Source organism: Chanodichthys erythropterus, chromosome 2 (assembly GCF_024489055.1).
Source record: "Chanodichthys erythropterus isolate Z2021 chromosome 2, ASM2448905v1, whole genome shotgun sequence".
NCBI classification, from domain to species: Eukaryota; Metazoa; Chordata; class Actinopteri; order Cypriniformes; family Xenocyprididae; genus Chanodichthys; species Chanodichthys erythropterus.
Window position 1 is genome coordinate 30,916,681 of NC_090222.1, and position 16,143 is coordinate 30,932,823.

General features: G+C 37.3%; 2 protein-coding genes across 5 annotated transcripts in view; both read right to left on the reverse strand.

The window, feature by feature from the left end:
- LOC137035790 (ictacalcin-like) overlaps nt 1–16,143 on the reverse strand; it is a 47,734-nt gene that overhangs the window by 16,752 nt on the left and 14,839 nt on the right. The window contains exons 1-2 of one of the 4 annotated variants that reach the window (XM_067409479.1): nt 4,574–4,916; nt 4,124–4,160 (exon numbers count right to left, since the gene is read on the reverse strand). The exons of 2 other annotated variants lie outside the window; for them this stretch is intronic. The gene's annotated coding sequence lies outside the window, so the exon portion shown is untranslated. Of the gene's footprint in view, nt 1–4,123; nt 4,161–4,573; nt 4,917–16,143 lie in introns of those variants that run through there. One more of the 4 variants, XM_067409470.1, reaches the window with a different exon arrangement.
- LOC137035817 (ictacalcin-like) lies at nt 1,602–2,926 on the reverse strand. Its single transcript, XM_067409509.1, has 3 exons — nt 2,833–2,926; nt 2,122–2,252; nt 1,602–1,840 (listed from the first exon to the last, which is right to left on the reverse strand). The coding sequence occupies exons 1-3, from the start codon at nt 2,837–2,839 to the stop codon at nt 1,697–1,699; spliced, it is 282 nt and encodes a 93-aa protein (XP_067265610.1). The 5' UTR covers nt 2,840–2,926; the 3' UTR covers nt 1,602–1,696.

The following is a 16,143-nucleotide window of genomic DNA, read 5'->3' on the forward strand; positions in this document are numbered from 1 at the left end:
CACACTTCTTTAAAAAAAAAAAAAAAAAAAAATCTGCAAAACACACATCGAGTGAAAACATGTGTCTAAAATATACCAATTTTAGGCATTGTGCACTATTCTTTGTAAATCAGCTTTAAAACAATGGGGTGTCTCTACTTGGTTAATAACACACAAATAATGAAACCGAAATGAATACAATTTTTTGAATGTTATAACAACAATATTATTGTTCGTTCTTCAGATTTTTTTTTTTAAAGATCTGAACTTGAGATAAAGTTAATTCTTTATGGCTCCGAGTGCCGTATCCTATTAGTTCAAATATCCCTTATGAGGGCCACCGTCCACAAGATGGAGGCATTTACTTGATAATTTATATTTCATGAGCTGCAGTGGAGATTAATGTTTAGCATATTTAGATATTACAACTTGTATGATCACTGAATTGGGAAACTTGTGCTTTTTTACTCCAAACGAAGTCTATAAAATCCCCAGAAACACACACACAATATAATTTCAACATCATAATAACAACAACAACAAAAGAGAATGATCTGAATATTTTAAAAGAGTTTCATGAAATATGATTTTGTGAGACTGCTAACTAGTCTCTTCACAATTGTGGACTAAAGCCCTGAGGGATGTTGTTTATAAAAAAGAACTTAATTTCTTTTTCTCAGTTTTTGATTTTTAATACATCCTGGAAAAAAAAAAAAGTTTTATTTTAAAATCTCTATTTTAATTGTATTATTGACTCTCAAACCTTAGACCCTTCTTGTTAAGGTTATATAAAGACTTGTGCAGTAAAATGTAATAAAGCATAGAAAGATGTCACCGGTTTCCGGTAAAAGATTATTACTGATTAAAATTTAAAACATTCTAATACTGAAATGTTAATAGAACTGGGGCAAATAAAAGAGTCATTGAACACTTGCATAATATTTGTGGAGTTCTAAAGCAATTAACATGTCATTTAAAAAGGAGATAAACAGAAGGGAAAAGCCTACCTCACCCATATAATATAATGTGATAAGCTCACTAATCTTCCATTATTGATCCAAATGGCCTTAGCATTGTTTACAACTGTGAAAGGTAGTGACCACAAGGAATACAATTACAGAGGGTCACAATCACATTTTTCTACTGAGGCCGCTATAGGGGAGTGGGAGAAAGACATGAGTTTGGCTTCCGCATTCCCTGGCACTGCTCTCAACAGAAGCAGACCACATAACAGTCAGCTCAGAGGCAGTGGGCTGGGATTCAGGAATGATGCACAAAGACTGGTGGCCAGTTCCACAGACAAGGCTTAAACCTAGTCCCAGACTAAAATACATGTTTGAGCTGTTTTAACTGAAAGCAACTTGCACTGACATACCTTAAATCTTGTCAATGCCATGTTTTATCTCAAGATGGTATTGTTTTCACATTTCCTAGGAAATGATCAGTCCATATATGTGTTACTGTAATTTTAGAGTGTAATTTGACAATTCATTGTATGTTATGTTAGCAGTGTAAGTGAAGGTGAATGTTTCCATATGAAAATTAAGCATTTTAAAAACTACAGCCACAAACACCATAAACACACATTTACAGAGAAAACTCACACCCACATACTGTAAGAATACAGTTTTAATTCAAAACATTAAAAAGCTTTATTTGAATTTTCTTTCCAGATGTACCACAACTTTACAGATAAAACATTTCTGTAAGGACAGGGTTATTTACTCTTTGTAAAAAAGTCATTGCAAAGCATAGTGATGCAGGCGATCAAGGTGACGTACTCCTGGAAGTCCACAGTGCCATCTTTGTCTGCATCCAGATTATTAAAGATCTTGTCCAGAGCTGCCTTGTCATCAGATTTCTTTAATAATCACAACACACATAAATGCGTAATCAGAGACATGATCAGTACAGTGATGAATCACATGGTCCATATTAATTAGATCAAAATATATTCATTATGAGAATGAATACAAAAGAATTAACCGTATTATTTATTTTTATTTTAAAAATAAATTAATTATAAACAAGCAATTTTAATACCTAATTTTTAAACAAAATTTTTAACAAAAATGTCATAATGAAAAGAGAAATTATATTTGAAATGGTCGATGTATGAAACAAATCAGCAACGACTCTCACCCCGAATATGTCTCCTAGCTCTGCGGTGAGCAGGTCCTTGAGCTCGCCTTTACTCAGGGTGTGTTTGTCTCCCTCCTTTCCTGAGTATTTGTGAAAGGCTGCAATCAGCAGAGCCATTCCTTTCTGAATGTCTGTGAAATTAGAATAAAATAGGTGTGTCATTAATAATAATAATAATCAAACAAAGGCTATGTGTCCACAACATACAAAATTATTAGTATTGGAGATGTCAGAAATACACATGAAATGTCACGCCCAGCAACAGCATAACACAAGGAACAAGTTACACCCCCCCGGAGTCGAACATAAGGCATGGAAGAAGGAGGAGAGAAGGGATGGACCTGTACTTGTCCGAAGAGTGGGAGTTTTCAGAAAAGGAGGGATTTAAAAATGACAGTTTTAATTACAGCCAACACCCTGAACATACCGTTTAATTAAAGCAGAAGTGACAAAAAGAAAGAATGAAAGAAATCTTCCCAACACACAAACTCTTAAACTGTTGTGTTAAAATTGACAAAAGACATATATACCAAATAATTAATGGTTGAAAAACATTATAACAGATATTTAAACTGAACTAGCCTTCAAATCAATATCAGAAAGTGAAGGCTGCAAGAATGCTTAACCCATCAAATACAGCAGTAGTGCAAAACATTAGTTCACTTTAAGCAGATAGTAAAACAGTAAGTTAAAAAATATAAAGTCTCTTACCTGACATGGTGTTCTAGAAGTTTACGGCGAGCAAGAAGTGAAAGAAAATGAGCGAGGGAGTGAGGACTGAAGGGACAGACTGAGTGTTATATGCAGTGAAATGCCACACCCCCCGAATTCACTCCCTCCCACCATCCCAACCCTTCACACACAAACGCACCTACATTCACATCCCTCTCTTGTTTACTATACCCTCTGTCTCTCTTATTGTTCATTCCCTTAAACCATTGAAACTCCTGTTTACTTAATTATCGTGTTTGCCAAAAAATGAAGCAGGTGGGCTTGGCATCTCTTGTCCTTGTGAAGTCTCTAACTCAGCTGGTTAAACCAGCTCCTAACTGCACACAAACAGCCAAAGTATTATACTTGAGCCTTTGGGCAAATCCATTGTCAATACCTGCCCCTGACTGTCAGTATAAGATGGGTGTAGCTGAGAACCACTTTATTAAAACTGGAATCACTGACATAATCTTATTCTAAGCATCTGATTGGTTATGTTGAAAATCACTTTTAAGGCATACTCGCTTATGCGTGCTTATGCACGTTTGCTGGTATACAAAATTGCTCAAGTTGAATGAAAATGTAAAGTAGTCTTTTGCTAAATGAATACAGATGTCATCAAAATGGCAATGCCCATATTTTTTTAATTCTTTAAGACTGGCAATAAGTTTTACATAAAAACATAGTCTAATTTGAATCGAAAAGTAAGGCTTATTAGCCCTTTCCTAACTGCTAGTTAGTCAGACTAGTTCTTAAGACACAGTCTTAACATAACGGCTGTGTTTAACTGGCCTAGTGTAATTTTTCAAATGTAGCTAAAGGGCATAAATTGAAACCATTATTAGGTAATGAAACCGCACACTGTATTTGTCATTAATCAGAAAAAGATGCCCTGAATATACTGATCTGAGTTGTGTTGCAATCATAATGGAGCTGCTCCAGCAGTTCTGCATGGTTTTAAAGCACAGGATTATTGTCTATTATTCTAAGTAATGCTCAGAGGCAGTAACACAAAGAAACTATATGTCTGCTTATTGCAGTCATTCATTGTTTGTTAGAAAAACTGAAAAGCTGCTTATATCTGCACTAAATGTTGTGTCATGCATTTTTGACATTGCAGTGATTGCTATGCCACATGCTATGCCATATATATATATATTTTTTTAATTGTCACTGGGGACAGTATCCTGAAATGTACACTTTTGTACCTAATCTGCTCCTAAAGTGTGCACATTAGATTCTTAAAGGAACAGTACATCCAAAAATGAAAATGTTGTCATAATTTACTCACCCTCATGTGGTTCCAAAATCGTATGACTTTCTTTCTTCTGCAGAACACAAAAGAAAATATATATTTTTTTATTTTTTTATACATACAATGAAAGTCAGTAGGTCGAATGTTGTTTTGGACTTTGGACTTTCATGGACCCAAATGAACAAAAAATATCTTTACAATATGCAAAGCATCAACACTTTAGGAGTAGATAAGGTACAAATGTGTTTCTTTGTGGGTATTGCCCTATAACAAGATGCTGTATCACTAAAGAGACAATATTTTCCTTTTTTTGACAGTGCACAACCAAACAAAACTAGTCACAGAAAATATTCCATAAAAGGAGAAATCAGGAATACTGTATAAAAAAAGAAGAAGTAAAAATAGCATTCATTCTGGTTTGAATGCCAGGCATCACAGTATAATATGTGTTCTGTTTATGGCCGTGATGCAGAAGGGTGCGCTTACACTAGTTGTACACAAGTTTCAGCTTTTATTAATAGCAACGCACTGCTGAAAAGTCAAGTAAAGAAATAGATGGGAACAGAGAGAATAAAGGGAAAAAGGGAGGGACTTCACATGTGAAAGCAACACAGTGAAAGAACATGTGAAAAGCATTCGAAAGTACTTGTATTTCAGGACCAGTGACCGATTTAAAGGCAGAGCTAGAAATGAGAGAAGTCAGGGAGGGAGAAATGGAGAAAAAAAAGGGGGCGGAAGAAATGACTGGCCTCATTTAACCTCTCTCTTTATGTAATACAGTGCTGGTGACTCATTCGAGTAGAATTTCAGCTTCTTCTTCTTTTTTTCTTTTTTTTTTTTACCACAGTTGTTCTTTGTGCACATTAATGCATTTAACTTTTTCACTTTTCTACTTTTTTGTGTGCTGTTTATTTCCCCTCAAAGGGATAGTCCACTAAAACAGGTAATTTCATCATCATCTCACCATTCTTTAAAAAAAAAAAAAGTCATACAAGTTTGAGACAACACAAGAATGAGTTAATAATATGAATTTCAAAGGTGATCTGTCCCTTTAAATAAGCAGATGCACAGCTATGTGTTCATACAATGGCAAGTTTGATGCAGCAGCAGTGAGAAGACAAACAAGAGCTCATGATTAAATCTCATGCAATCTGTGGCCAGTTTCCTCATGAGTCACCATCCAGAACAATCTCTGAGTTAGTGGGACCTCCCTGGCGCCATTTTGACCACGAGTGTTAGTTAGGATCGGCTTCAGATCCTCAGTGTATCACAGTGTGACGTGGGTGGATGAGAACATGAGAGGACAGGACAAGGCAGAAATACTAGTTGTGGCAGGAGGTTGGCCTTTCTTTGCAGATATGCTATTTGTTATGAATAAATGTGCACAAAAGCATGGCAAAAACTTGTTCACTTTTCATTTCAATATAAAGAAGAAAGTTATTGTTTATGAAAACAAGACATTCCTGTCCAAAGACACTGCATACGTCTCAATCAGCTCCCTATAGTTCAGTAGTCAGGGCACTGATCAGGGAGTCGGCCACATTCATTTACACGATACTGATTCATGATTTAGCTAGCTGATTGAGACGCAGGGATTATCTTTGCTCTGATTAGCTAAAGTTGACATGAACCACTTATTGTACTGTTGACCGGTGGAAAAATAAGTGTCATTACTCCTGATGCTCGGTTCAAAACGCGCTCCTGAAGACGGAAGGATGCGGACGCAGTGGGTTTCCGTATGTGCAACATGTCGGAAGTGCCGGTACGCAAGGAAAACTGGTGGTACACTAAAGGTAAAAATAGAGAAGTGCCAGTACTGTGTACCAGCCCATTTCAAGCAATGCTGGTGGCAAAGCTAGCACACAAAACATCATGAGAAACAACATTCCATTCCAAATGTTAAATACAGACATCTGCATCACTAACGAGAACTTCAAGCAAAATTGGAAAAAGATGTTAGTTTTACAGAAGACACATTTTCTTCTTTTCTGCCATAATGAACAAGCATTCATTTAAATCTTGTTGCTATATGCCACAGACTGCCTGTTTGTTTTCGTTTTCAAGACATTTAGGGTATGTTTACACAACAACGATATGCTTAAACGATTTTTCTGCATACAGAGGACACCATTGTCAAAACGACCCCCATTCATTCGAATCCGTGAAGATGACAAAAAACGCTGTATTATGCTGGCAGGCCTTTAGATGGCGATGAAATGCTATAGACAGAACATGTAATGCGCATGTGCATAACGTCATTGTTTTCACAGATTCGCATTTTTGTTGTTTACATGGAGACCCTTTTTTAAAAACTTGCACTTTGAAACCTGTTTGAAAAATGTTTGCATTTTCATGCCACCAAAATGCGAAAGGTTTTTAGTTTTTAGTTGAAAACGGTCTCGTGTAAACGGCCCCTAAGTTTGTTTCTCTCAGTTTTCAGTTTTCTTCCATTTTCCCACTCTTCATGGTTTTTGATTAATTAGTTGTCACCTGTTTGTCATTGTGTTCACTCAGTCTGTGTAGGCTAAGATCCTCATTTCATTCAGTTCTTTGTCTGGTATTTTTTGTGTTGTTTCATTTCTGTTTCTTGCTTCAATTACTTGAGTTTTACTTTGTTTAATAAAATGACTTATAATTGATCTTAACCTCTGCTCATCATCATCTGGACCAAAACATGATAATGTCATACAACAGAACATGTGGAAACATTAATTTGTTAAAGCTCACACTAAATTGCACAATATCTAAAGCTGCCTGTAGTAATAAGGGAGACTGAGGTTCCCTCTTGAGTACTTATTTTGAAGAAGCAATTACTTCCCGATGGCTAAAAATGTATGTTCTATATAGTATGAATGTGTGTAGTATGAATGTAATCTGGACATACTACATTCGCCATTTTAAACCCTTATCACGTGACCTACCAGTGTCAGTTGCTTCATGTCACCGCCATTCATAAATCCTCTCTCTTGGCTTAATGGGATAGTAAAGTGTCCAATGTCATCATATGCACACTTCAGAATCTCGCTGGAAGTAGTAGGTCACCCTGGTACTTTCTGCCTACTCTTGAATACTGTGAATTCAGACATACTTCTTTAGTCACATACTGTTTTTCGCCTACTATATAGTAGGGAAGTATGCTGTGGCAAGCAAGACGAGGCTGAGGGCCATGAGAACGGCACAATAATGAGTGCCACCTGCGCGCTGCACCGGTCTCGTATCTCGGTATCACACACAGTTTCTGCCAATCTCATGTTAATCTTGAGTACATATAGAGTAACAATGCATCCTTCATATCTCCGAAGTCTTTAGTTTTATCATATTTATAAAAAAATAGATACGCTAAACCGAGTCTTTCCGAAAAAAGCCGAGCTCCTGGAGGCGTGCCTGCCGTCAGTGGTGTGGGTGGAGCTAAAGAGTCACGAGCGCGCAGCTTTTGTGTAGAGATTGTCTGCTAGCTGCGACATCGTTATAAATAAAAAGGGAACAAAAATGTTTGTGTTGTTTACATTATATGCACTTGCGCGCCAATTGCCTACAAAACACAGACATCTGATGCAGCTTTACTCACCACCCGCAATCTGCAAATCCAGCGCCGAACTGGGACTTGTTTACAAAGTATTCATCACTGAAATCCCAGAAACAAACAAACTCCGTTGCTGCCCCGGAAAAACAAACTTCACTTTGCATTTGAAGGCTGAATACTTCATCAAGTCATTGTGTATGACATAGGTATGTCATATTTAAGAAAAATAACCATAATAAAATTGACTGATATTCATTGTGTAAAATACTTTAATTACATTCTTACGTTGCAATCTAATGGTTATTTTTCTTAAATGAGTCTGCCTCGATGATGTATACAACCATTGAAGGGTGCAGACCCTGAATTGGGACACAGCCATTGTTGAAAAATCTCTCAGCTTCCGTATCCCGAACGAAACATGTGAGCTCTTGCTCTTGCTCTTGTTCTGGGTGATGTGTGTGTGCACACTCATCAGGGAGAAGTGCCGCTCTCTTTTGACGTCATACAGGCCATACTCGAAAAAAACTCTCTGAAACCAGAAGTAGTGTATTTGGCACAGAAATACTCTGTCATATGTCCAATTTGTGTTTTGAAACTTTGGCCATGTTTAGCATGAGAATGCAACTCTTTAACAGTATAAATAAGTCAGAATGCATGAATTAGCACTCAAATAGCATTACACCCCCCCACCCCCATTTAAAGGTGGGGTAAGCCATATTTCAAAAACGCTGTTGGACATTGTTGATGTTTTAAATCAACGGACATTGTTGATATTTTAAATCAACCCAAATAAACCCACCCCTCTCTTCATTACTCCGCCTCCAGAACTCACCAGAGTCGGTCGAACCCCGAGGTGAGTGCACTAACAAGGTGAGTTAAGTGCACTAACAATAACGCTAAACACCACATTCTCTAGGTGAGGCGAGTGCACCAACAATGACGCTAAAACACCACATTCTCTAGTGGTCGTCAATGCACCTCTTGAGATATGTTTACTTGCACATCTCTTACTAGCTGGCCTCTGTTACACACACAATGCGAGAGTGGATGTCTTTTTATCACAGCTGACGCACAATAAAATAATGCTTCATGAAAAATAAAGCGCAGAAGATGAATGAACGACAAGGAAGCACAAAAAATAAACGTGCAGGCAATCAATGACACTCAAACCCAGTTTTACTCACATGTGAAGCGGAATCAAAGCAGCCTCCGTGTCTGTTTACAGGCCTTCCTGCTTAGCTCTCTCCAGCACTGGAAAACTTTTCTAATATTAATGCGGGTCTTAAAACACTTGCCTAGTCATTCCAGTCATATGTAAAGTAGTTATTCCAAAGATATTTTTTGAGCTCTTTTGTATTGTGTCTGATCTCTCTTTCTGCAGTCTTTCATCAAATCTGATGAAATAAAATGAAAAATGAAATATAGCTTACCCCAACTTTAATGGCAACTTACAGATTGACAACATGCCCCGCTATTGGTCAACGTGTGTTTAATGAACGGTGCTTTTTCCTGGGCAGTATTCAATAGATTTTCTGTTGTGAAGACTAAGGTGTAAGGGTTATGTTCTGTTTTCCTGTGTTTTGTGCATATTTCCTTTGTTCCAGTTTTCCCGCTTGCCGTGTTTGTTGCCCTGGTTACTGATTTGAGTCACACCTGATCTGAGTTCCTTTGATTATTGTCCTGTGTTTCAGTTGCCCTTTGTCTGTTTTTGTCTTTATTTGGTGTTATGTTACCCGTGTTTTGTTTCATGGGTATGAAGTGTAGTTGAGCTTTTTTGAATGAAAGAATATACTGCTGCGCTAAAATCCTTATATTTAGGGCCCGAGTACCAATGGTGTGAGGACCATATTGTAATTGCTCAGTCAATTCTTCTTCTCCGAAATGAATCACATTTTTTAAGGGCCTAAACATTCTTGAAAACTCATGAAACTTTGCACACGTCAGAAGTGGTGAAAATTTCCGTCTGATATGGGTTTCAGAATTAGGTGTGGCAAAATGGCTCGATAGCACCACCTACAAAATTTCAATTAAGCGCCCTTCTACGTTTCACGTACATGTATGAAATTCGGTAGACAGATGTAACAGTCCAATACCTACAAAAAAGTCCAGAAAAAATTCAAAGTATTTTGAATTTTCTCTACAAGTTTTTGCACTTTTTGCCATTTCCAGATGTTGTACTCCTCCTAGAGCTTTTATCAGATAAACATCATATTTGGTCAGTCTAATGTAAAGGCCTTTGCAACGTTGCAAAGATCTTGAGTTTTCGTTGAAGGGCGTGTCTGTGGCGGCCTGACAAAGTTCGATGTTGCGCCATAAAACAGGATGTTGTTGTAACTCAAGCATACAATGTCTGATCTGCACCAAACTTCACATTTAATTAGAGTCCTGGCCTAAAGACATCTATATGCCAATATTCAGTTACAGTCATAGCGCCACCTGTGAGCGACAGGAAATGACATGTTTTACACTGTGATTAACTCCTCATAGAGATTTTACCAGATCAACATCATATTTGGTCAGCCTAATCTTAAGGCCATAGTGATGTTAAATTGCGAAGATCTTGAGTTTTCGCTGAAGGGCATGTCTGTGGCAGATTTACAAATTCTGATGTTTCGCCATGAAACAGGAAGCTGTTGTAAGTCAGGCATACAGTGTCCGATCTGCCCCAAACTTCACAGGTGTGATAAGAGTCCTAGCCTAAAGACGTCTATATGCCAATATTCAGTTAGTCATAGTGCCACCTGCTGGCAACAGGAAATAGCATGCTTTGCACTGTAATTCACTCCCAGAAATACATTTGTACATGCCATGAAGTACCAAATATACTAGAAACACATTAAATCATGAAACACTTGGCTAAGTGCTAAAGTATGCGATTAACACCACGAAACAGGAAGTTGTTGTAACTCAGACATATATGTCCGATCTGCTCCAAACTTCACATGTTTTATAATAGTCCTGGCCTGAAGACATCTACTTGGCAATATACAGTAATAGTCAAAGCGCCACCTGTTGGAAGCAGGAAGTGTGGCATGTGGAAATGACTTTGCCATATTTCTCCTGTATTTATTCGCTTACATGCATGTCGCCCACTATTCACTGTTTTCTTAAGGCCACCGGATGGTGGTGGCCCCGGGTGTGAGGGCCCTTTCATCACTGCTTGCAGCTTTAATATGCCTTATATTTTACGTGTTTGCAACCCAGCATGAAATAAGGTTTTGCCTAAACATAAACCTACCTTGACAAATATTCAGTGTAACAACTAGTCTGCACTTCCCTTTCTTAACCTGCAGTTCTTTTTAATAAGAGCCATTTCTTATAGTGCCAACTATAAGGAAAACATGGCATGAATTTAGATTAGCCTAAAAATCCAAACTATGATTGCCAAAGGAAAAAATACACTACCATCTGATCAGCTACAAAGGGAAGCACTAAGTGACTTGTTTCACCACAAGTTAATTACAGAGGGCCTGTTTGTCTGACTCAGAAATCTAAAACATTTCTAATATAGTCCTATGAAGGGAAGCATCCAACCCTGTCACGCAGCTGAGGTTGTGTGTGTGTGCTGAGGCCTTGACTGGTACATTCTCAGAACATTCTTGGCAAGGTTCTTTCAAATTTTTGGACAAACGTTCTTCCAGCAACGTTAATAGAGCGTTCGTTCAAAGTTATCTGGTCTTTATCAAAACATTAGCAACACAAATTTTATTTATATATCATTCATGGAATGTTTTTCTTGTTTTTTTTTTGTTTTTTTTTAAATGTTACTACTTTTTTTCAGATGGTTCAGAGAACATTCAAAAGTAACATTCCCACAATACTCACAAAATGATAAAAGAAAACATTCCCTTAATGTTTTCTCTAATGTTCATATAACCAAGAAAAAAAAAATACTTTTTTAAAAATTAAGAACAAAAACTGGACGGTTTGTACTCTGAGAATATTCAGAAATAATGTTTTCATACAAAGTTCTGTCATGAAAGATGGTGCAGGCTGATAGGTCCTTATCTGCTTGCAATCACATCATTCCCCATAGGGCACAGCTGATTGGTTCCTGCTGTATCAGTAGCCAGTGAGCTTGCTGCTCAACCTTCAAATACTCGGTCAGCATTTTCTTTAGAGTTTGAAGTGCGCTTTTAGAAACTCTCTACTTTCCCCAGCTCCACCTGTATAGATCTGCTATGGGTAATTCATGTATGCTTCATTGTACAGGATGCAGGGGCATGGTCACAAGGGTAGCAAAGGGCGGACACGCCCCTGGCAGGATGTCTTACTTGCTCACAGCAGCGTGTTGTGTATGCATTGGCAGTAGCAAGTCCCATACTTGCTCCAAGCATATATTGTCATATCCATATTGTCATGAGAGAAATAACTTTATGGGAATGTTAGTAAAACGTTCCTAGAACGTATTTTTGTTAGATGGGTGTTGTTTGTGTTAATTGTTTGTGGTTCCTGTTGGGATTGCTTTGTGTTTTGTTATTGCATTTCTATTCTTTTGTACCTCAGAGTGGAAAATCACACACAATCATCACACTGGCCTCCACCTCTCATGTCTCTCTTTGTCTCTCTGTGTTTCCTCCTCTCCCACCCTTTCTCTCTGACTCTCTCTCTCTGTGGGCTGATAAAAGACAATGTTTTTCTGCTGCCAGCTTCTTCACTATAGCACACTGGCATAGTAAACTTTACAGAGGAAATCCTCCATTTTTCAGTTGCTTGCTGTTTTCTATTCTCTTGTGTGCTTCCATTATGTTTCTTCTGCTCTTGAGTACACTAAAATGATGTTTATCTCAAGTGAAGTAAAATAAAGTTTTTTTTTCAAATAAAGTTTTGTTTAGTTGTAATTTGCACAGCTTATACATGGTACACTGCCTGGAACTGAAAAGCTGCATTACAATCAGATTGAGACAAATAGAACAGTTACATACTGTATTGACACATAAGACACATATCTATCTATATAAAAATTAATCAAGTAGGCTAGTATACAATCTGATAAGCCTATGTATCAGATTTTAAACAGGAGAATCAATGAATTTATAATTTCTCTTAACACTAATTCATCATATTAAAGGGCCCCTATTACACCTTTTTTAAGGTTCCTCATATTGTTTTGGTCTACTACAACAGGTTTACATGCCTGCAATGTCAAAAAACACTTTCTCTGTTCTCAATGATTCGTACACGATTCGTTAGAAGCAGTTTGAAGAATCAGTCTCTCTAAACTCCTCCTTTCCGTGAACCTACACTGCTCTGATTGGTCAGTTGGTTGTGATTGGTCTACTGTGCGCACCGCGTCCTGGAAACGTAACATCTGAAGTAGTCGATCAACCAGAAACTGACTGGAGCAGAACGTTTCTCTATGGCAAGTGTCACCTTAGTTTGCGTTATTTATGAGACGTGATAGCAGTATCACTGTTATACTTTATGTAGGTGCACAGAATTCCAAGCGAAGCTGAAAACCTCTAAACATAAGAAAAAACATTTTAAGCCAGATGTGTACACAGAGTTTTTCACCATAACTATTAACAAAGTAAAAATGGCTATATCATTGTTTGAAATTACAATGGGTGTTTACTGTTTACAGAGAGACTAGTTAGCACGGACTAGCATCTTAAAATCTTATTACAATACAGATAGAGCTCCGTACTACTGTAATAATAAAACGCAGAGGAAAAAAATACTTAGTTTTACAGTTTTGTAAACTCCCACATTAGCCGAGCACAAACGTGAATAGCTGATAATGCATTACACTTTGTAAACAAAAGTCGTGGTCCATCCTTGACCATTACTCCAAGTAGTAAGACAGACAAGCTGCATTAATCGATACATTTTTAGACTATATTGGACCCACATCTGAATAGCAGAACTACAGAAACGTGAGTAATCGGTTAGCAGGAGACATACAGACTATACAGACTACGAATTTTGAACAATCGCTAGAGAATATAAAAATCAATTAGTTATATTAACTAACTGTTATATACTTGCACTAGCATATTGTATATGACAATTTAAGAGGGCAGTAATACACTTAGCAGTGTCTACACTACTGGAATTCTAATAGAAAAGAAGAAGAAGAGAGCTAGTTCAAGATGAGCATTTATGGCTAAAATGTATAAAATAAAAAAAATAAAAAAAAATTGAAAATTAGTGATGGTTTCTGTAGATAAGACCCTTATTCCTCGTCTGGGATCGCGTAGAACACTTTGAAGCTGCAATGAAACTGTAATTTTAACCTTCAGCCATTTGGAGGCCATTAAAGTCCACTATATGGAAAAAAATCCTGTAATGTTTTCATCAAAAACCTTAATTTCTTTTCGACTAAAGAAAGAAAGACATGCACATCTTGGATGACATGGGGGTGAGTAAATTATCAGGAAATTTTAATTTGAAAGTGAACTTATCCATTAACTCATTAAGGCCCGGTTTCACAAACAGGGCTTAGCCTAAGGCCTTAGTTCAATTGGGGCATTTAAGTAGCTTTTATAAATGTTCATTAGAAAATCTTGAGACAAGACAATGGCACTGCCATATTTTAAGATATGTGAGTACAAGTTACTTTAAGTTAAAACAGTTCAAACATGCATTTTAGTCTGGGACTTAAGCCTTGTCTGTGAAACTGGGGGTAAAACTCATATTAACACATGACTCATATGACATCATGCCAGTCTTTTGTAGCTAGTCTTTGAACTCTAACCTATATATATAATGTGATTATCCATCATAGCGTGCTCATCCTCCAAACTCTTGCATCACCAAGGTTACGTAGAGACTAATCCTTATTTTGTAGCACCACACTGGAAATACAAACTGTAACCATGTCAACTAGACACAAACGGAAACTGTTCTGCATATGGTGATAAAGAATATTGAATAACATGCTAATCAAGTGGAAGGAGGACTGTTTAAGTTCCTTTGTTCAGAAACATTTACCTGTAACCCACTGTCCAATCTGCCCCAAACAAATTAAATTAATATCACATTTAAGACACACTAGCAGTTGACTACCAAGCACTCTATTAAGAGAACAGCCAAAAGTGTGAGTGTGTGCTGTTTGTGTGTGTGATGTGTAGAGTGGTATTGAGGTTTCTCTGTTCTCTTTCACCACCACCATGGTCCCTGTCTAAGTTAACTATCCAGTCATCTCTCACTAAACACTAAAACCACAATGTCCTCAACCTATTTTCAAATTTCCACAGGATGTATAGATTTTTTTTTTTGCTTGCTATACCATGTAAGCCCCTTTTACACAGTGAAATTCAATATGTTTTTAAAGAATGCTGACATTGTCAAGTCAAGTAACCTTCATTTATATAGCTCTTTCAATACAGATTATTTGAAAGCAGCTTTAATAAACAGGAAAGTAATGATCAATTATGCAAACAGATTTCAATTCTTCTGTAACGCAGCTCTAAGAAGACAATTGTGTTATTGTTCAGCTGTGGTCAGTTTAGTGTTGATCCAGTTCAGTTCAATAAAGTTAATTAATTATGAAATGGGTTCAATTTAGCTATAAAGCAGCTCTGCAGGAACAGTGTAGGTTTTTGCAGAGGTGTGTCGGACCCCTCTGAGACTTAAAGCCCTAGGGTGTCTGTTAGTCTTAATGCGGCCCTGCTTGTACAGTCACTGGATGTGCACCAATTACCTCCATTCACTTCTCCAAATCCATGTTCTGTTCAGAAGCCTGCAGTCAGTACTGTCATACTTTTCTCATTGCAGCTCTGAAACTTTATATTACAGCATTTCTCATATTACAGTGACAGTCTTTCTAGGGTAAATCGCTTTTGTTGTTGCAGGTTTGTGTTTTTTGCTACATGAATATATGTAAATGTGCATTTTAAACTCTTGCATATATTTATCACCTCTGAATATATGTGATTTTATGCGTGTAGTATATTTGTCTGTGTCTTTGCGCTTAGCTGGTTTTTCTTTTGAAGTTGAACAGTTGAAACTGTCACCATGTAAACCACACCTAAATCATGCCACAGGAATGACAGGGTGGGACAGTATTGTAAAGATCAAGTCTTCAGTGACTGCATTTAAGCTCCCTTACAAATTTAAATGATTGATTTATGGAAATGCACCAAAGGGAAATTATTTATCAGTTATCAGGCATCTGGACAGGCAAAAAATGAGTCACCGCCAGCCCATATTTGAATGCGGTTTAAAGTCATGTCATGCAATCATCTACGCTGTTTCAAATTTTAAACGATCAATCACTTGCAAACCCAGTGTGTTCTGACATTGAGTTACGGCAAATGACCTTCCAGTAAGAGATTATTGACTTAACATTAATAATTGATTATTCAATGTACTGTAGACTACAAGTCGAAGCATTAGACACACCTACTCATTCTCGTCACCGACAATGCAGTAAATGCACTCATGCATTTGCTAAGAATATACTTTCAAATCTGTAAGTGTAATACAACTGTACTGTTATGGCGATGATTAGGTGCAATTTTCCTCACATTATGACTTTTTTCAAGGTTACATCATGTGGGGTGAGTATTTCTTCCGAGCAAATGCCATC